The sequence below is a fragment of the Mesoplodon mirus genome (genome assembly GCF_964341445.2).
Source record: "Mesoplodon mirus genome assembly, chromosome: 4".
Taxonomy (NCBI): Eukaryota; Metazoa; Chordata; class Mammalia; order Artiodactyla; family Ziphiidae; genus Mesoplodon; species Mesoplodon mirus.
In genome coordinates, this window is record NC_138979.1 from 34,891,508 (window position 1) to 34,913,507 (window position 22,000).

General features: G+C 37.4%; 1 protein-coding gene across 1 annotated transcript in view; it reads right to left on the minus strand.

The window, feature by feature from the left end:
- LOC309802836 (elongation factor-like GTPase 1) overlaps window positions 1-22,000 on the minus strand; it is a 62,127-nt gene that overhangs the window by 24,597 nt on the left and 15,530 nt on the right. Inside the window, exons 7-8 of the mRNA XM_082618724.1 lie at window positions 14,559-14,736; window positions 8,992-9,139 (exon numbers count right to left, since the gene is read on the minus strand). Of these exons, the coding sequence (XP_082474850.1) occupies window positions 8,992-9,139; window positions 14,559-14,736 (326 nt within the window). The remainder of the gene's footprint in view (window positions 1-8,991; window positions 9,140-14,558; window positions 14,737-22,000) is intronic.

The window sequence follows — 22,000 nt, forward strand, 5'->3', positions numbered from 1 at the left end:
TGAAGGTAACTGCTATCTTGATTTTCATTGTAATCCATTTTAAATTATTTTTTATCACCTAAACATAAAACCCCCATACTGTATATAGTTCAGTTTGGCCTGCTTTTTGGACTTTATATGAATAGAATCAAACATTTTTTTCTTCAATTGTCTTCTTTTGCTCAATATTATGTTGTGAAATTCATCCATGTTTGCGTAGTTAGCTTGTTCACTGAGATTATTCTATAAAATTCCATGGTATGGATTTACCGTAATTCATTTGTTTATGCATTTTATTTTGAGGTTTTTCCAGTTTCTGGCTATTAAAATTTTTGTTGCTATGAATATTATTGATGCACATTTGTCCAGCTTTGTGTTAAGTATATATAGAATAGAAATGGGAATAGATTTGCCAAGCCGTAGGAAATAACTATCTCCTACCTTAGTAGATAATGCCCAAACTACATACCACAGTAGCTGTACCAACTCCCACTCCCACTAGTTGTGTAGGTGAAGTCCTACGTCTTTGCCACCATTTGACGCTGTCACTTTAAAAACTTTCAACCACAAATAAGTAATTCAACTAAAATCAGTTTTAGATGTAAAGGGGGAATTTTACTTGAAATATAATTCTAAGTACCATAAAGCATTATTTTTAAAGAGGAGTTAATGGCCTGAGAAATGTAAGGTTATTTAACATTGGGTTTTAATTTGGTAGCAAAGAGTGTGAAAAGAGAGAAAATAAGTTAATTCAAAAACTCCAAAAAATAACTTAACATTTCAATACTATTAAGAAAAAAACCGGTGGGAGGGAGGGAGATGCATGAGGGAAGGGATGTGGGAACAGATGTATATGTATGACTGATTCACTCTGTTATAAAGCAGAAACTAATAAAAAAAAAAAAGAAAGAAAAAACCCTCTGAGAATTCAGTTACTATTTTAAAATACATTATGCCTTATGATGTATCCAATTAGGATTATTCTCTAATCCACATTATAATTATACCTTCAGAAATTCTAAGACAATGGCGACAACATGAAAGAGATGGAAAAACCTACCTTCCAATTTTGTACTAATTCTGGCTATAGAAACACTTACAGAAACCCAGATGGATGGTGCTGCAGGAGCAGCTCTCCTTATTCTACTGTATTATTATTATTAGTAGCAGAGTAGTCAGCTCTCCTTATTCTACTGTATTATTATTAGTAGCAGAGTAGTCAGCTCTCCTTATTCTACTGTATTATTATTAGTAGTAGCAGAGTAGTCAGCTCTCCTTATTCTACTGTATTATTATTAGTAGCAGAGTAGTCAGCTCTCCTTATTCTACTGTATTATTATTAGTAGTAGCAGAGTAGTCAGCTCTCCTTATTCTACTGTATTATTATTAGTAGTAGCAGAGTAGTCAGCTCTCCTTATTCTACTGTATTATTATTAGTAGTAGCAGAGTAGTCAGCTCTCCTTATTCTACTGTATTATTATTAGTAGTAGCAGAGTAGTCAGCTCTCCTTATTCTACTGTATTATTATTAGTAGTAGCAGAGTAGTCAGCTCTCCTTATTCTACTGTATTATTATTAGTAGTAGCAGAGTAGTCAGCTCTCCTTATTCTACTGTATTATTATTAGTAGCAGAGTAGTCAGCTCTCCTTATTCTACTGTATTATTATTAGTAGTAGCAGAGTAGTCAGCTCTCCTTATTCTACTGTATTATTATTAGTAGTAGCAGAGTAGTCAGCTCTCCTTATTCTACTGTATTATTATTATTAGTAGCAGAGTAGTCAGCTCTCCTTATTCTACTGTATTATTATTAGTAGTAGCAGAGTAGTCAGCTCTCCTTATTCTACTGTATTATTATTAGTAGCAGAGTAGTCAGCTCTCCTTATTCTACTGTATTATTATTATTAGTAGCAGAGTAGTCAGCTCTCCTTATTCTACTGTATTATTATTAGTAGTAGAGTAGTCAGCTCTCCTTATTCTACTGTATTATTATTAGTAGTAGCAGAGTAGTCAGCTCTCCTTATTCTACTGTATTATTATTAGTAGTAGCAGAGTAGTCAGCTCTCCTTATTCTACTGTATTATTATTAGTAGTAGCAGAGTAGTCAGCTCTCCTTATTCTACTGTATTATTATTAGTAGTAGCAGAGTAGTCAGCTCTCCTTATTCTACTGTATTATTATTAGTAGTAGCAGAGTAGTCAGCTCTCCTTATTCTACTGTATTATTATTAGTAGTAGCAGAGTAGTCAGCTCTCCTTATTCTACTGTATTATTATTAGTAGTAGCAGAGTAGTCAGCTCTCCTTATTCTACTGTATTATTATTAGTAGTAGCAGAGTAGTCAGCTCTCCTTATTCTACTGTATTATTATTAGTAGTAGCAGAGTAGTCAGCTCTCCTTATTCTACTGTATTATTATTAGTAGCAGAGTAGTCAGCTCTCCTTATTCTACTGTATTATTATTAGTAGTAGCAGAGTAGTCAGCTCTCCTTATTCTACTGTATTATTATTAGTAGTAGCAGAGTAGTCAGCTCTCCTTATTCTACTGTATTATTATTAGTAGTAGCAGAGTAGTCAGCTCTCCTTATTCTACTGTATTATTATTAGTAGTAGCAGAGTAGTCAGCTCTCCTTATTCTACTGTATTATTATTAGTAGTAGCAGAGTAGTCAGCTCTCCTTATTCTACTGTATTATTATTAGTAGTAGCAGAGTAGTCAGCTCTCCTTATTCTACTGTATTATTATTAGTAGTAGCAGAGTAGTCAGCTCTCCTTATTCTACTGTATTATTATTAGTAGCAGAGTAGTCAGCTCTCCTTATTCTACTGTATTATTATTAGTAGCAGAGTAGTCAGCTCTCCTTATTCTACTGTATTATTATTAGTAGCAGAGTAGTCAGCTCTCCTTATTCTACTGTATTATTATTAGTAGCAGAGTAGTCAGCTCTCCTTATTCTACTGTATTATTATTAGTAGTAGCAGAGTAGTCAGCTCTCCTTATTCTACTGTATTATTATTAGTAGCAGAGTAGTCAGCTCTCCTTATTCTACTGTATTATTATTAGTAGCAGAGTAGTCAGCTCTCCTTATTCTACTGTATTATTATTAGTAGCAGAGTAGTCAGCTCTCCTTATTCTACTGTATTATTATTAGTAGCAGAGTAGTCAGCTCTCCTTATTCTACTGTATTATTATTAGTAGTAGCAGAGTAGTCAGCTCTCCTTATTCTACTGTATTATTATTAGTAGCAGAGTAGTCAGCTCTCCTTATTCTACTGTATTATTATTAGTAGCAGAGTAGTCAGCTCTCCTTATTCTACTGTATTATTATTAGTAGCAGAGTAGTCAGCTCTCCTTATTCTACTGTATTATTATTAGTAGCAGAGTAGTCAGCTCTCCTTATTCTACTGTATTATTATTAGTAGTAGCAGAGTAGTCAGCTCTCCTTATTCTACTGTATTATTATTAGTAGTAGCAGAGTAGTCAGCTCTCCTTATTCTACTGTATTATTATTAGTAGTAGCAGAGTAGTCAGCTCTCCTTATTCTACTGTATTATTATTAGTAGTAGCAGAGTAGTCAGCTCTCCTTATTCTACTGTATTATTATTAGTAGTAGCAGAGTAGTCAGCTCTCCTTATTCTACTGTATTATTATTAGTAGCAGAGTAGTCAGCTCTCCTTATTCTACTGTATTATTATTAGTAGCAGAGTAGTCAGCTCTCCTTATTCTACTGTATTATTATTAGTAGTAGCAGAGTAGTCAGCTCTCCTTATTCTACTGTATTATTATTAGTAGCAGAGTAGTCAGCTCTCCTTATTCTACTGTATTATTATTAGTAGCAGAGTAGTCAGCTCTCCTTATTCTACTGTATTATTATTAGTAGCAGAGTAGTCAGCTCTCCTTATTCTACTGTATTATTATTAGTAGTAGCAGAGTAGTCAGCTCTCCTTATTCTACTGTATTATTATTAGTAGTAGCAGAGTAGTCAGCTCTCCTTATTCTACTGTATTATTATTAGTAGCAGAGTAGTCAGCTCTCCTTATTCTACTGTATTATTATTAGTAGTAGCAGAGTAGTCAGCTCTCCTTATTCTACTGTATTATTATTAGTAGCAGAGTAGTCAGCTCTCCTTATTCTACTGTATTATTATTAGTAGTAGCAGAGTAGTCAGCTCTCCTTATTCTACTGTATTATTATTAGTAGTAGCAGAGTAGTCAGCTCTCCTTATTCTACTGTATTATTATTAGTAGTAGCAGAGTAGTCAGCTCTCCTTATTCTACTGTATTATTATTAGTAGTAGCAGAGTAGTCAGCTCTCCTTATTCTACTGTATTATTATTAGTAGTAGCAGAGTAGTCAGCTCTCCTTATTCTACTGTATTATTATTAGTAGCAGAGTAGTCAGCTCTCCTTATTCTACTGTATTATTATTAGTAGTAGCAGAGTAGTCAGCTCTCCTTATTCTACTGTATTATTATTAGTAGTAGCAGAGTAGTCAGCTCTCCTTATTCTACTGTATTATTATTATTAGTAGCAGAGTAGTCAGCTCTCCTTATTCTACTGTATTATTATTAGTAGTAGCAGAGTAGTCAGCTCTCCTTATTCTACTGTATTATTATTAGTAGCAGAGTAGTCAGCTCTCCTTATTCTACTGTATTATTATTATTAGTAGCAGAGTAGTCAGCTCTCCTTATTCTACTGTATTATTATTAGTAGTAGAGTAGTCAGCTCTCCTTATTCTACTGTATTATTATTAGTAGTAGCAGAGTAGTCAGCTCTCCTTATTCTACTGTATTATTATTAGTAGTAGCAGAGTAGTCAGCTCTCCTTATTCTACTGTATTATTATTAGTAGTAGCAGAGTAGTCAGCTCTCCTTATTCTACTGTATTATTATTAGTAGTAGCAGAGTAGTCAGCTCTCCTTATTCTACTGTATTATTATTAGTAGTAGCAGAGTAGTCAGCTCTCCTTATTCTACTGTATTATTATTAGTAGTAGCAGAGTAGTCAGCTCTCCTTATTCTACTGTATTATTATTAGTAGTAGCAGAGTAGTCAGCTCTCCTTATTCTACTGTATTATTATTAGTAGTAGCAGAGTAGTCAGCTCTCCTTATTCTACTGTATTATTATTAGTAGTAGCAGAGTAGTCAGCTCTCCTTATTCTACTGTATTATTATTAGTAGCAGAGTAGTCAGCTCTCCTTATTCTACTGTATTATTATTAGTAGTAGCAGAGTAGTCAGCTCTCCTTATTCTACTGTATTATTATTAGTAGTAGCAGAGTAGTCAGCTCTCCTTATTCTACTGTATTATTATTAGTAGTAGCAGAGTAGTCAGCTCTCCTTATTCTACTGTATTATTATTAGTAGTAGCAGAGTAGTCAGCTCTCCTTATTCTACTGTATTATTATTAGTAGTAGCAGAGTAGTCAGCTCTCCTTATTCTACTGTATTATTATTAGTAGTAGCAGAGTAGTCAGCTCTCCTTATTCTACTGTATTATTATTAGTAGTAGCAGAGTAGTCAGCTCTCCTTATTCTACTGTATTATTATTAGTAGTAGCAGAGTAGTCAGCTCTCCTTATTCTACTGTATTATTATTAGTAGCAGAGTAGTCAGCTCTCCTTATTCTACTGTATTATTATTAGTAGCAGAGTAGTCAGCTCTCCTTATTCTACTGTATTATTATTAGTAGCAGAGTAGTCAGCTCTCCTTATTCTACTGTATTATTATTAGTAGCAGAGTAGTCAGCTCTCCTTATTCTACTGTATTATTATTAGTAGTAGCAGAGTAGTCAGCTCTCCTTATTCTACTGTATTATTATTAGTAGCAGAGTAGTCAGCTCTCCTTATTCTACTGTATTATTATTAGTAGCAGAGTAGTCAGCTCTCCTTATTCTACTGTATTATTATTAGTAGCAGAGTAGTCAGCTCTCCTTATTCTACTGTATTATTATTAGTAGCAGAGTAGTCAGCTCTCCTTATTCTACTGTATTATTATTAGTAGTAGCAGAGTAGTCAGCTCTCCTTATTCTACTGTATTATTATTAGTAGCAGAGTAGTCAGCTCTCCTTATTCTACTGTATTATTATTAGTAGCAGAGTAGTCAGCTCTCCTTATTCTACTGTATTATTATTAGTAGCAGAGTAGTCAGCTCTCCTTATTCTACTGTATTATTATTAGTAGTAGCAGAGTAGTCAGCTCTCCTTATTCTACTGTATTATTATTAGTAGTAGCAGAGTAGTCAGCTCTCCTTATTCTACTGTATTATTATTAGTAGTAGCAGAGTAGTCAGCTCTCCTTATTCTACTGTATTATTATTAGTAGTAGCAGAGTAGTCAGCTCTCCTTATTCTACTGTATTATTATTAGTAGTAGCAGAGTAGTTAGCTCTCCTTATTCTACTGTATTATTATTAGTAGCAGAGTAGTCAGCTCTCCTTATTCTACTGTATTATTATTAGTAGCAGAGTAGTCAGCTCTCCTTATTCTACTGTATTATTATTAGTAGTAGCAGAGTAGTCAGCTCTCCTTATTCTACTGTATTATTATTAGTAGCAGAGTAGTCAGCTCTCCTTATTCTACTGTATTATTATTAGTAGCAGAGTAGTCAGCTCTCCTTATTCTACTGTATTATTATTAGTAGCAGAGTAGTCAGCTCTCCTTATTCTACTGTATTATTATTAGTAGTAGCAGAGTAGTCAGCTCTCCTTATTCTACTGTATTATTATTATTAGTAGCAGAGTAGTCAGCTCTCCTTATTCTACTGTATTATTATTAGTAGTAGCAGAGTAGTCAGCTCTCCTTATTCTACTGTATTATTATTAGTAGTAGCAGAGTAGTCAGCTCTCCTTATTCTACTGTATTATTATTAGTAGTAGCAGAGTAGTCAGCTCTCCTTATTCTACTGTATTATTATTAGTAGCAGAGTAGTCAGCTCTCCTTATTCTACTGTATTATTATTAGTAGTAGCAGAGTAGTCAGCTCTCCTTATTCTACTGTATTATTATTAGTAGTAGCAGAGTAGTCAGCTCTCCTTATTCTACTGTATTATTATTAGTAGTAGCAGAGTAGTCAGCTCTCCTTATTCTACTGTATTATTATTAGTAGTAGCAGAGTAGTCAGCTCTCCTTATTCTACTGTATTATTATTAGTAGTAGCAGAGTAGTCAGCTCTCCTTATTCTACTGTATTATTATTAGTAGCAGAGTAGTCAGCTCTCCTTATTCTACTGTATTATTATTAGTAGTAGCAGAGTAGTCAGCTCTCCTTATTCTACTGTATTATTATTAGTAGTAGCAGAGTAGTCAGCTCTCCTTATTCTACTGTATTATTATTAGTAGCAGAGTAGTCAGCTCTCCTTATTCTACTGTATTATTATTAGTAGTAGCAGAGTAGTCAGCTCTCCTTATTCTACTGTATTATTATTAGTAGTAGCAGAGTAGTCAGCTCTCCTTATTCTACTGTATTATTATTAGTAGTAGAGTAGTCACTGCACTACAACAACTATTACCACTAACCACCACCACCACCAATTTTACTAGGTTGTTTTAAGGAGCAAACGAGACACACAGAGTTCAACACACTGACTAACATGTAGTATTTAGTATGTAATCATGTTGATTATTTATAATTATCATTTTAGCTATAATTATTATTATGGTTATTAAAGTCCCAGAAAGTTGAAAAATAAAAGGAAGGAAGGCCATTACAGGGTGATTCATCAAAGAAAAACAAATGGCCAGTAAACATATTAAAACATGTTTCAGGGACTTCCCTGGTGGTGCGGTGGTTAAGAATCCACCTGCCAATGCAGGGGGCACGGGTTTGAGCCCTGGTCCGGGGAGATACCACATGCCGCGGAGCAACTAAGCCCGTGCGCCACAACTACTGAGCCTGTGCTCTAGAGCCCGTGAGCCACAACTAATGAGCCTGTGTGCCGCAACTACTGAAGTCCACGCACCTAGAGCCCGTGCTCTGCAGCAAGAGAAGCCACCGCAATGAGAAGCCTGTGCACCGCAACGAAGAGTAGCCCCCGCTCGCCGCAACTAGAGAAAGCCTGCGCGCAGCAACAAAGACCCAACACAGCCAAAAATAAATAAATTAATTTAAAAAAAGTTTCAGTATCATTACTAAGTACAGAAAGTGTATATTAACAATGAACACCTTTTATTCGTCTTCAGGTTGGTGAAATTTTAAAAAATTATGATATACAGGGCTGGCAAAAGTTTGGGAAAAGAGACTTCCAAATACATCTTGTTAGTTTCAGTGTAAACTGGAACAGCCTTTCTTAAGGATAATATGGATCATAAGCTTAAAAAATATGCCAGCAATATAATATGCCACCTTTTGAATCAGCAATTATACTTCCAGAAGTTTACCTTAACCAAATAATCAGAGCTATGTATAGATATCTATAGGTATTTGAATACACATAGAACCGACTAGGGATTTATGGACCCAAATGTAATGGTCATAGTTATCTCTGTATGGTAACTGAATGACTCTTTTTATTCTTCTGTATTTCCCTAATTGCTACAATAAACATATATTACCTTTGGAATAAAGAGGAAAAACGTAATTTACAAAAAGTTATTTGGGATGCCTATGACACTTATGTATCACCATGATAGAGAAATATAAAGATTTACCAAAGGTTTACACTGTAGAGACCACATCAATAAGGAAAGGAAGTCTATGCTAATTGCAGCCTATGTTTACAAAATACGATTTTGTTTTGTTGCCCTGATATGCTGTGTGTGTATATGCTTAAAGTAAAATACATATATATGAAAATATTTTATGACTCAAACTAAAAATGCAAAATCATCCAAGTATAGCAGTGAATACTATTTGTCAGTTATTAAACATTAAATCTATGATCCAGTAACACAACAACAGTTCATGTTTAAGTTGAGGGCACTTAATTTTTCTCCAAAGACAAACCACAGTGTAAGTTCAATGGGTTTAGGAAACGCTAAAGCATCCCACCGATTTGGGGGCTATCATTTCTTCATCTCTGTTATCACCTAACCTTTCTTTTAAGTCATCCAGGCATCGCTGAAGGTGGACTTCCCCTGCTGTGACTAAAACGTGCTCTCCCGTTTCCTGAATTAAAATCTGGACACAGGGATCAGCTTGGTTTAACAGTTTCATTCCTCTGATGAGCTGAGGCATTTCATCTAGGTTAACAAAATGAAATACTGATTAAATACAAGATAAGGACTAATATAATCTAAAGATAACATCTGTGAGAAAACTGAAGGGAAAAGTATAATGAAATAAATTCTTAAAATAATGGTTTACTGTTCTTCCAAATAATACAGCAATGTGAAGAAAACTACCCTCTAGTAATTTACCTGTACAGATAGCTCACATGAGACACGTGTCACAAACATATCAGAGACTCCCAAATCTGATCTATGCCACTTCTTCAAACACTCAGCAAATATAAACTACCATCGTTATACTTGTAAATCCACCTAAATGTATTACACATGTATATATACCTAGAAATGTAACAGAACTCTTCCCAAACAGTACCTATAAAACTATAAAAGCAACAAATAAGCAAAGGAAGCATTCAATATGATACTCAATTCAAGAAACTGTACCAGAAGCCCGTATTTGAAATAATTATTGGGCTTCCCTGGTGGTGCAGTGGTTGAGAGTCCGCCTGCCAACCCAGGGGACACGGGTTCGTGCCCCGGTCTGGGAAGATCCCACATGTCGCGGAGCGGCTGGGCCCGTGAGCCATGGCCGCTGAGCCTGCGTGTCCGGAGCCTGTGCTCCGCAACGGGAGAGGCCACAACAGTGAGAGGCCCGCGTACCGCAAAAAAAAAAAAAATAATTATTATTTATGAAACTGCTTGACACAACTGTGGATTTTAGAATAAAGCTGCCCTTTGGGTGAGAGGTGGGATACACTAAGCAGCCACTTTATCCCGTGAGCTATGGGTACCTTCTGCATGCCACTCTGCTGGTGCTTTCAGTATCTAATTGCTTGTTCCCTACAGTTCCTGGGGTACAGGTAGGGATTTGGAGCCACATCTTGAGTTCCGCTGCTTTTTCACACCTTTCATATGCATGGTGGCCACTATTCACTCAAGGCAGGTCACAGGTATTCTCTTGTTACTACTTTAGCAGAGACCTTGGCTTTGAAGGCATTTTTACGCAGTCTTGTTTCACTTCTACGTCTGAAGGAAGGACTCAGTTAATTCCTCAATGCTTGGTTTTCAACATGCCAAACAAACCAAACCACAGGAGCTTTCTGCAATCAGTGGTTTTTCAATATATTCTACCCAAGTTGACTACCCATATCTATTCCATATCTATTTGTTTCCCCATTATCTATTTATTCTTTAAATAAGCTTTTCTTAATGATAACTAACACTTTATAGTGCTAAGTGTGCCAGATAAGCACTTTACATATATGAACCCATTAACTATGAGGCAGGGATGATTACTGTTCTCATTTTATAGATGAGCAAACAGGCACAGAGAAGTTTAAGGAATCTGTGCTCAAGGTCACAGACACACTGGTTTTGAAGCCTGCAGGCAGACAGCCATAGCGCCACACTCCATAATGGGTGTCGGCACCCTCACAGGTCATGGTCATGAGCCACATATGGGATGCATAAAATGCTGATGGAAGACAGGGAGTGGGATTTCACTGTATGTGGAGGTGACGGATGTACCCTCATGTTTTCCTTTTCAGCATTTGTAGTTTTCCTTTGCCTAATTCAGTGGACAGATATTATCTAGTGTTAAGTTAACCTTCACAGAATTTGAAATATGGCTTAAAAAGATTCTTGCACGAAGGCCACTAATAATACGTATCACACAAGCCCAAGGGAATAATTTAAAAAAAAAATGACAAAGCTTTTTGTCAGCTCTCCATCACCAAAGTACAAAACAATGTTACCAGTATGAGGACCTAATAAATTCTTTTTAAAATTTTTCCTTATAAATTTATTTGTTTATTTTTGGCTGCATTGGGTCTTCGCTGCTGTGTGTGGGCTTTCTCTAGTTGCGGTGAGCGGGGGCTACTCTTTGTTGCAGTGTGCAGGCTTCTCATTGCGGTGGCTTCTCTTGTGGCGGAGCATGGGCTCTAGGCACGCAGGCTTCAGTAGTTGTGGCTCGCGGGCTCTAGAGCACAGGCTCAGTAGCTGTGGCTCGCGGGCTCTGGAGCACAGGCTCAGTAGTTGTGGCGCACGGCCTTAGTTGCTCCGTGGCATGTGGGATCTTCCCAGACCAGGGCTTGAACCCGTGTCGCCTGCACTGGCAGGCGGATTCTTAACCACTGCGCCACCAGGGAAGTCCACAAATTCTTAAGAAAACAAAAACAAAAAACCCACTCACATTCACATACACACTTAAATCTGTCACTTCAAGGCAAAGGTGACAGTGTAACAATAAGCAAAGAAGAAGCTTTTTCAAAAGAAATTTGGCCTGTCTGACCAACAGAATACCGCAGAAGTGATATGTGATTCCTAAGGCTAGCTAACAAAAGGTACTGCAGCGTCTGTTTTAGTGTCTTGGACTACTGGCTAAAGCCAGTAACCATACGGTGCTCTAGGAAAATCAAGCAGCCATGAGGAGAGGTCCCCAGCAAGCACCAACTTATGAGCACCTGTGAGTGAACCACCGTGGAAGTCCAGTTAAACCTTCAGACGGCTGCAGCCTGCTGTGATATATGACTACAGCTGCATGAGACATCCCCAAACTGAACCCTTCCAAAACTCCTGACCAAAGGAACTGTGAAAAATAATAAGTGATTACTGTTCTTCTAAGTCACCAAATTTTGGAGTCATATGTTAGGCAGTATTACATAACTAATGCAACTATAAACCACAATCATAAATAAATAATACATATTCACCTATTTATATATACAGTGCATGTCTCCATCAAATACAACTAAGAATATTTTAAAGACAGTTATTTCATTTTCATCTCAATTTTTAAAGCAATTTCTATGTTTGTGTGTATTTCATAATGTACATAAAACATCAGCACAAAAGTTCATGTATCTATATAAACATATGTATAGAGGGCTCTTTTCTTTTAACTGATATGGATAAAGGATGAAAAAATTCTGGAAACCAGTAACTCTGCTCTCAGGTAAATAGAATTTCTTGGATTCCTAAAAATAAAGATCCAGAGGCAGGAGTCTGAATCCTGACTCAACCACTTACTAACTGCTAACTGTAAGGCCATGGGCAAGTTAACTAACTTCTCTAAGTTTCAGTTTACCTCATGTGAAGATGAGGATAAAAAATAGCACACGGCTGTTGAGAAGATTAAATGAGATACTGTCACATCCTTAGAATGTAGCACACAGTAAGGATCAATGATGACGCTGAAAATAATAATGGCTTTGGGCATGTGGAGTTCTCTGTGTTTGGGTGTTGGATTTTGAGTAGACCCTGTGGGCACGGAGCAGAGTGGCAGCCACCATGACATCTTGACCTCAGCTTAGGAAGTCAGAGAAAGAAAAGTGGAAGAACAAATGCTCGGAATGCCTTCACACCAAAAGAAGAGTAAAAAGGCTGTCTTCTAGATTAGTTAACCCAGTTTGTCAGCATGAAAAAGACAAGAGGGCCTGGGGACACATGTTCTATTCAGAAATAAACAATGCAACTGCCCAGTGCTTCTCAGGGGCAGTACTACCGGGAAGTTGAGGTATAGGAGGGTGGGACATCCCAATAGTCATTAGACATGTAATCCGTAAAGAGAGGGGCTATTGCCCCAAAGTAAGGATGGGCATAAGAACTAGGGCAAAGAGTAAAGAGACAATATCCTCTGAGGGCTCGGAGGAATGAGACTAGCATCATGAGAAGTATTCCCAGACATTCTAAATGTAAAATAAGATGTTGACATTGTAGTAACAAGAAGACAGAACAATGGGTATAAACTTCAGACATGGAAATATAGAATGGGGTACACTTCAATAACATAATCAAGAATACGCATGGCAAGTCCAGCAAGAACAATATACTTGATTGGGAAAAGTAGCAATGCTCCTTTTAAAATTATGAAGAAAACTGGGTGCCCCTTCTATCATTTTAGTTTATTTTTTACAAAGTTCAGAAAAATCTAATGCAACACATATGAGGAAATAAATTTTGGCACTCAGATGGACAATATTAAGTAATTCTGTTTATTAGATTACCTTGTTTATGAGAAAGAAATTAATCTTACTGAGTCTGCTATGGGACAGGAAGTAAGCTAGGTACTAGGATCTCTCATCTCATGTAGCCAAAGCTGTAGAAGGTGGCCCTTTAGGACTGGGCTTTTACTCGGCTTGGATAGTAGCACAGAGTAGCACATAGCTATCACACAGACTCCAAAAAATTATACATTTCTCTTAAAACATTATAGCTTAAATTTCTTTAATCCCTGTTTTAAAAGTAAGAAATAAGATTTAAATAAATACTAGAAACACCTAAGAATAAATAATGGTTGCCAGACTCAAATGTTACAACTTAAATAAAACTGAGCTTTCTTATATTGTATGTGCTTCTTAGGGCTGGAGGCAGTTAGCAAGTAGAATAAAAGAACAAACCATGAGGGGCCGGGATCTGGAAAAACCCACAAAGAGGAAGCAGGCATTACACAGAATGGGGTAAATCCATGCAACAACCAAAGGCACTGTCAGTCCACAATGACAGCCCAGAAAGCATGGCTGTCTGAGGCCCAAGGCAGATAGCTATTTACTAAGACTGAGCCCAAAGGCCAGAGATGCAGTCCTCCAAATACATGTCTGCTCAAGGGTCCCAGGGATCCTCAATGGCTAGAATATGTCTTAGGAACTGAGGCAGAGACAAGCTTTCAGAAGGTCCCAGCTCTGGGGAGAGGAGGGATATACAGATGCAGGGGCAACGAGGCCATTATATACCTCAACAGAAAACTGCCATTTTACACATTTGTTCTCTGGTTTCCTTAAAGCAGTCTGGAGATTCTTCACTGACTACCACTAAGCACTGGGAACAGCAAAGTCACAGGGACTAGGGGGGTTAGTGAAAATCATGGGAAGTAAAACATAAGAATCAATGAAGATTGGCCAGGCAAATGGTATAAATCGAAGACTAAGAATTAGTTATTATAGGGACTGGCATATGTAGGTGTCACACAGCCAGACAGAAAGAAGCAGGAAGTGCTTTCTAAACAAAGAGGAAATGCTCAGTGTCCAGATAATCTAGCAAACCTAGAGGGAAGAGAATATGAATTTTGAACCAAGGAGTTTGGGATAAGATTCTAAGAACCATTCACATAAAACATGAACTTTGCTGAGACACCACCCTGTGCCAGGGTTCTGGGGGATGCAGAGATGACCCTGTTTCTGCCATAAAGAAGAATACAGTCTCCCTGGAGGGCGAAGGTGCCTAAAGACTCCCAGTTCCTAAGACAGAGGTTAGATTCCCCTCAAAATGTTGGTGGTCTGTATGGCCTCATGGCTGGGCAGGTTACTCCTATTATATACCTTCATGAAAATTCATAGTCTACTACTGAAACAAATCATGAGGAACCAAGCATTAAATGCAAGTATTTTTAAAATGTAATGAACATCACACGCTTTTAAAAACAAGGTGATCTTACTTGGGTGTTTCGGTTCAACAGCAACCCTCACAATAGGGGTGGCTTCAAAGTTGAGTGGTATAAATGGCGGGCAGGATGGCAAGGTACACAGTGTTGCTGATTTCAGTACAAAGTCTTGAAGGCCTCCTATTCCTGCAGGGAGGAAAAGATCCATGGAGTCAATAAAAGATGATAAATTCTGAATTTATGTTAGAAAAATAACAACATCAACCCAGTATATATGTCACAGAGAAAAAACACTAAACAAATTGGGCTAAAACATACCTACTTTGACCACAGAAATGATCATGTCCAGAAACATATGTCTGAAAATACTAATTACTTTTTAAATTGTAACTCTTAGTTTTTAAAATACATTAATTTGGGCTTCCCTGGTGGCGTAGTGGTTGAGAGTCTGCCTGCCGATGCAGGGGACACGGGTTCGTGCCCCGGTCCAGGAGGATCCCACATGCCGCGGAGCGGCTGGGCCCGTGAGCCATGGCCGCTGAGCCTGTGCGTCCGGAGCCTGTGCTCCGCAATGGGAGAGGCCACAGCAGTGAGAGGCCCGCGTACCACAAAACAAAAAACAAACAAACAAACAAAAAAATAAAATAAAATAAAATAAAATACATTAATTTGATGAAGATGAGTCTCTACTGAAATAATCTCTTTTGCCAAATCTACTTGCTTGTGGGTAAAGGGGATTTAGAGAGGAGAATATCAGTTATTCCCCCACCTCCCTCTCTTGCCCACTCTCCACTTCAGGCTCCTGGCTGATAGTTGCATAAGGCTCTAAAGCATACATATTTGTCTTTGAGCAGATAGGAGCAGAGAGAATGCCCCAAAAAAGTGAGATGAAGGGGTCATATTGAACCTCACATCCAGAGTAAGAGCAGACAACATTTTAGAACAAATTAAGAAACACAAGGGCGATTTTTGTGCTTTGAGGTTAAAGAATTAAGAATTGAAGAGGGTGTGGAAGGGGAGGCTACCTGTTTTAGGGGGAGGTGACATAGGAGAAAGGGGCAGGGATATTTAATCGGCAGTCTGCTTTTGCATCTCGAGCTTAGCAACAACTATGAAAAGGAAACAAAGAAAACAGCTTTGTACCTTCAGCTGACAAACGGATGTATAGGTACAGGGCGCCGGGGTGCCATACAATCGACCATTCAGCCTGGTGGAGGGGAACTGAATCTGACTACACACTGTGAAAAGCCCCCTCCCACCGCCCCTTCTGAATGCCTCCAGAATTCACCATCCCACCACATTAAGGGATCGCTCCAACTGTAAGAACACCTTCCTTACATTAGGCTGAAACGTGTTTCCCCCATCTCTACACATTGTTCTTAGTTCAGTTCTCCAAAGGTCCTCAGAAAACGTGCTTCAACTTTTACCAGCTACCCTTTGGATTTCAAAGGCATCTGTCAGATCCTTTTAACCTTTTCCTGCCTCACACTAAACCTCATTAGCTCCTTTAACTGTTTAGCTCATGACATGATTTCTAGACCTTTCGTGTGCAGGGGATCCTCTTCAGACTAAAGTTTCCAAGGAGCTAAATTCATTCCCAGTGCCTCTGGTTTATTTACTTGGTCAAGGTCTAAACTCATTGCTGTCCTTCTTAGCCCAGCACACAGAAAGACCTATACCTGGCCATAGCTTCTTGATAATGTCCTCCATGTACCATGATGTAACACATCTGGGTCTGCCCAAGTTTCCACCAAGTCTACTAGAAATAACAACATCTCCCATGAGGCTAGGGGTTTAGGAAAACCCCACAGTAAATATTCTCTTTCAAACCTCATCCATCCTGCTTCTGACCTCTGACTAGCATGCATTTCCTTCCTGCACACACAGCACATGGTTTCAATGAAAAGATAAATGCTGGTCTCTTCTCTGTATCACCAGGGATGCAGGCTGCAGAAGGTCAGTATATTTTGAACACTGTCTCTTTAAACTTCTGGTTTACATTTTGCTGTTCAAATCACCAAATCTATTCTTGCTATTTAGATATGCCCAGATTTGTGAACAGATTAAAAAACATGAAAAAACTGAAACAAAAGAAGTCAATACCACAGTATTCCTAGTCAAGATTAAGACTTTATGGAAAAAGTTATGCTCCAAAGATAGTAAAAAAGTCACTATCCGTAATATGCCACTATTTTAACAAATTTTTAAATATAATTTAAAAATCTAAGAAAGGAACCATTAGAGTTATTTGGCTGAATCACAATAAAATGATTTAAAAATCACTTTGAGAATTTCTTGATGTACTATCAGATAATTATTAAGTGTACAACTTGATATTTATACAAAAAACACTTTAAAACAAATTTTCCATTTTAAAAATAATGCCATCAGGTACAATTTTGAAAAAAAAATGAAACAAAACAAAACAGATCACCGTAAACCCGTAACCACACCATTTGAATACTGTCACTATATTCATTTGATGTATTTCCTTTTTTATTCCCTCCTCTACTGGCACACATAATTTACACTGTTATAATCTCCATATAATTCTGTCATTTTTTTTCTATTTAAATCACATGATTTTCACTTCAGTTGTTTACATCACAATTATATCAATCAAGGAGGTATAATTCCTTCACATAAAGTTCACGTGCTAAAGCATTTTTCAACTGGGATTGGAGCTGCACAATGTGTTCCCTTCAGGGAATCATTTTAGAAGTTTTGGGATGGGAAAAGTGATAGGTCAGAAAAAAAATATGCAAAATTAGCATGGCATGAATTTGTTTCAAGGATTAAAGAGGGTTCAAAGCTTTTTCCATGTATGTTTTTAAAAAAGGCATATGACTTAAATAAAAGATAGAGAAAAAACAGGCTGATGAATATGGAGCAAAAGGAATTTACTAAACACCAAGAATTCTAGCTTGTTTTTATACAAACGCCAGTAACTTTTGTCTGACTGAAGATGAACAATCCAAGTCCTCTCTGGTCCTGATTCTTCTCTATATAGCAAGGAGTATTAGACATTTTGAGTGAGTGAACTCTAGTTTACAGGCTGGGGTGACACCTGAGTAAATACTGAGTTCTTCCACTGGGTACACAGGCCCTCACCAGGATGTGTACCATACCCTTCAAACTTTTCTTAATCAAAAATCAGCATTTTGCAAACACTGCCAGACCAAAATTTTTTCCAGGTTCTCTCTAATGTTTCCTTTTACAAAGTATTCCATTTTTAGTTTTTTTTTGAGAAACTGCCATACTGTTGTCCACAGTAGCTGTACCAATTTACATTCACACCAACAGTGTAGAAGGATTCCCTTTTCTCCACATCTTCACCAACATTTGTTATCTGTGTTCTTTTTGATGATGGCCATTCTGATAGGTGTGAGGTAATATCTCATTGTGGTTTTGATTTGCATTTCCCTAATGATTAGGGATGTTGAGCATCTTTTCATGTGCCTGTTGGCCATTAGCATTTCCCCTTTGGAAAAATATCTATTCAGATATTCTGCCCATTTTTAAATCAGGTTGTTTTGTTTTTTTGATGTTGAGCTGTATTAGCTGTTTATATATGTTGGATATTAACCCCTTATGGTCATATCATTTGCATCATTTGCATATGTGACTGATATGACCCAGCAATTGCACTCTTGGGTATATATACATAAACCCCAATGTTCATAGCAGCATTATTTACAACAGCCAAGATATGGAAGCAACCTAAGTGCCCATCAACAAATGAATGGATAAAGATGTGGTATATATATATATATATATATATATATATATATATATAATAGAATACTACTAAGTCAAAAAGAAGAATGAAATTTTGCCATCTGCAGCAACATGGATGGACTTGGAGGGCATCATGCTAACTGAAATAAGTCAGACAGAGAAAGACAAATACTGTATGATATCACTTATTTGTGGGATCTCAAAAATACAACAAACTGGTGAACATAACAAAAAAGAAGCAGACTCCCAGATATGGAGAACAAACTAGTGGTTACCAATGGGGAGGGGGAAGGGCAATACAGACATGGGGGAGTGGAAGGTACAAAACTATTGGGTGTAAGATAGGCTCAAGGATTTATTGTACAACAGGGGGAATATAACCAATATTTTGTAATAACTGTAAATGGAAAGTAACTTTAAAAAATTATATACAAATTAAAAAAAATTTTTTAAGTATTCCAGAAACAAGCAACGTTAAGGAGCACATCTTTTATGATATGAGACTGAAAATACTGTGTGGGCCCTGAGAGATGGATTGGTCTTCTGTCGACAACTTTCTTTCTTTAACAACCCCCTGCTGCACCAGTTGAATCAATCTAGGATGAGGGCACACTGGCAGCAGTAAGATGGTGAAATCATTACTGAATTCTAACACTGCTTCCTGGGGAGGAGACTGTTAGCTGCCTGGAGAGAGAAGAGCATTACTATCTTCAGGAAAGTTTCAATTCGTAAACTGCTCTTTCATTGCTGGTATAAAAATAATACTGGAATTAAAAAAAACGTTGTGGGAAAACATGTTACTGCTCTAGCTAGAATATGGTCTCCTAATTGCCAAAGTTTTATTTCAAGACAACTTTAACATTACTATACCCAGAACCATCAACCTGTTCCTCTTAAACTGTTTAATAAGACTGAGTTAATGGATTCCTTTAAATCTTCATAGTAAATGCAAGTTATGTATCATGGATGTCTACAGAGCCTCAGGCCTATGAAAGCAATAAACACTACTTTAGAAGAGATATGAGGATTCAGACAACTATGAAAACAAAACAAAACAAAACCTTTTTTTTTTTTTTTTTAAAGTACAGGTTTCCAGAGTAGTTGGTGAGAACCTAGAAAACCTTTGGTTTCAGAAGACTACCTTTTGCTCTAGGTCCTTCTGTCTTTGAATACCAAAGAAGCCCATATCCTCTGACTCTAATTTTACGCCCTTATTCTGCACTTTTCTGGAAACTCAGATTCTGCTCTCTTTGGGTCAACTACACAGGATATCAGGGGATCCATGCACTTTATAACTCTTGTCATGGAGGGAGCAGGCAGGTAGGTACAATAAATATAAAATGGGCCTTTCCCAAGCCTGCCTGCCGAGCATCTCCAACGCAGACCAGTGTTGCTGAGGTTTTCAGAGGACTGGTCCAGTCTGTCCATGATGCTAAACAAGTTCCTTAAATCCACTGCCCTTTACCTTCTTGGTGTTATAGGAGGCCCCGGGGAAAACTCTTGCAACAATGACATCACCATGTCAGGATTTTTTCCTGCTCGTAGGGACAGATGGAGCTCATAACCAGCTAACAGCTACATCAAGATCTGGGGTCCTTTTCTCAGAAGAGAGACTACAGTAAATGGAAAATGTAACACCTTAAGAATCAAAACCTTTTTTTTTTTTTTTAAAGAGCCGTCTAGACTTGCTATCTTCGTCTATATTCCAGAACAGGTGGAAACGTGGCCCTCAGGGTCCAGAACCAGGTAAGGGAGCTATAATTAGGTGTCACTGTGGCGTCTCAATTTATGCATCAAGACCACTTCCATTTATGCCAGACCACCATTCCTGCGAAACAGATGACGCAGTAGAGCTGGCTGTCACCAAGAGAATTAACACAGTTGGAAGGGTCTAGGATTAAAATAGTGGAAGAAATTTCACCTTGGACCTAGAGGCAATGCAGAGTTCCTGCATGGTGCCTAATATTCACTCAGAGTGAATAAAAGGGCAGTTACTTCTGACTGTCTCTTGGTGTGTTATACCATGATAAAGGATCTACTAATGCTAGCCCAGGAGAAAGGATGAAGCACATTAATTAATTAAAATATTTGAAAACAATGTTTTCTATCAGAACAGAAATAGATGTGAAGGACTGTGGGGAAGGGAATACCAGGCCAGGGATACAACATATACAAAGTGCTGGAGTGTTGTGGGAACCCAAAGTAGTTCAGAATACCTTATGCATAGAATGCACCAAGGGGCTGGCAAAACAGGACGGTGAAGGCAAACAGAGAGATTATCAAGGGATGTGGATATCAAGCTAAGCTTAGACTTCACTCTGAAGGGTGTGGATATGGAAACAAGCAGATGAATTAGAGAGAAATGAGGTACGCTATCAGTCTTGGTGGTTACGTAGGAGCTGGAAAGAAGGGACAGGAAGAAACGAGGATGAAATCCAGATTTCTAACTTGGAAAACTAAGCATTTTTCTACCCTTCTTTTAGGTTCATAAGTTTTTCCTATCATTTTTATTAGTTCTCCATGTAATAAACATTTTAACTCTTATTATATTTTTTTTCTCCAGACTATAGTTTCCCTTTTGATTTTGCTTCCATTTTTTCTCTTTAGTACATTTTTGAGCTTTTTCTATTTGGTGTCTAAACTTCAGAGCTTATAAACTTCAGTGCACTCAAAGAACTGATATTTATTCAACTTTTTGCTAGTTTTCTAAGAATTTAGTTTTAAGGGCAGGGGCACAACTAGGCACTTTCATAAAGTTTCTTCAATGAACAAGTGAACCTGAGCACAGTTCCTGTCCTCAGAGCTTAAAATCTGGAGGGGGACAAAGGCAAATAAACAGGCAATTACAATATAATGTGATAAATGTCATAACAGGAAAACTACAAGGTTTATGTGGAGAGAGAAATTGAGAGGTTAGACTTCCTAGCAAAGTTAACATGTAGGAGTATCTGAGATAACTCTGCAGATGCTGTGGGAGAAGAGTGTAGGCGGGGGGGGGGGGGAAATGGCACCACTAGAGGTCCAAGTGAGAACCCAAAGTCATTATCTACAGCTGCAGTGTGGAGCAGAAGGCAGGACTGAAAAGACATTTTCAACCCATTCATTTCCAGTTCTCTGAGATCTTGCAACTGCCATCAACTTTTTTTCCTTAGTCAACATGCATTCTTGTGATGTTTGATTTGGAATCAGAAGGACTTGAATTTAATTAAAGCTCTAACCTTATGCCAGCTACCTAATCTCTCCCTAATTTTAGTTTCCATATATATAGCATGTGGTACTTTCATAGGGTTACTGTGAGCCTTAAGTAAGATAATCAAATAAAGAGTTACAGTCGCTGGCACAGAGTGAGCACTCAATAAATGGAGGTGGTGGCAGTGGTGGTTATAATTGGTTGTAGTAGTAACAGTAGCTGTCAGTAATAGTTTTGTTAATCAAAAAGGTTTTTTTGTGTATGGTATGAAGTGCATATTTAATTTTTATATATACTATTCACTAGTTAACTGCAAAGAAGGTTATAATAACTTCTTTATAAGGTACAAATTCATAATCATATCCATTTATAAGCTTTGAATCCTGTCCCACTGACCTAAATTTATATTTTGTATAGTAACACATGGTTTTAAGTGATGCTCCTTCAAAGATGTGATTCCAATTCAAATGATTTCAGTAAAATGGAAGAAGTGTACAATGTTTAGCACATAAGAAGAATAAAATGCCTAGTATAGTTTAAAACAATGCTGGAAAGTTGTTTTAAGATT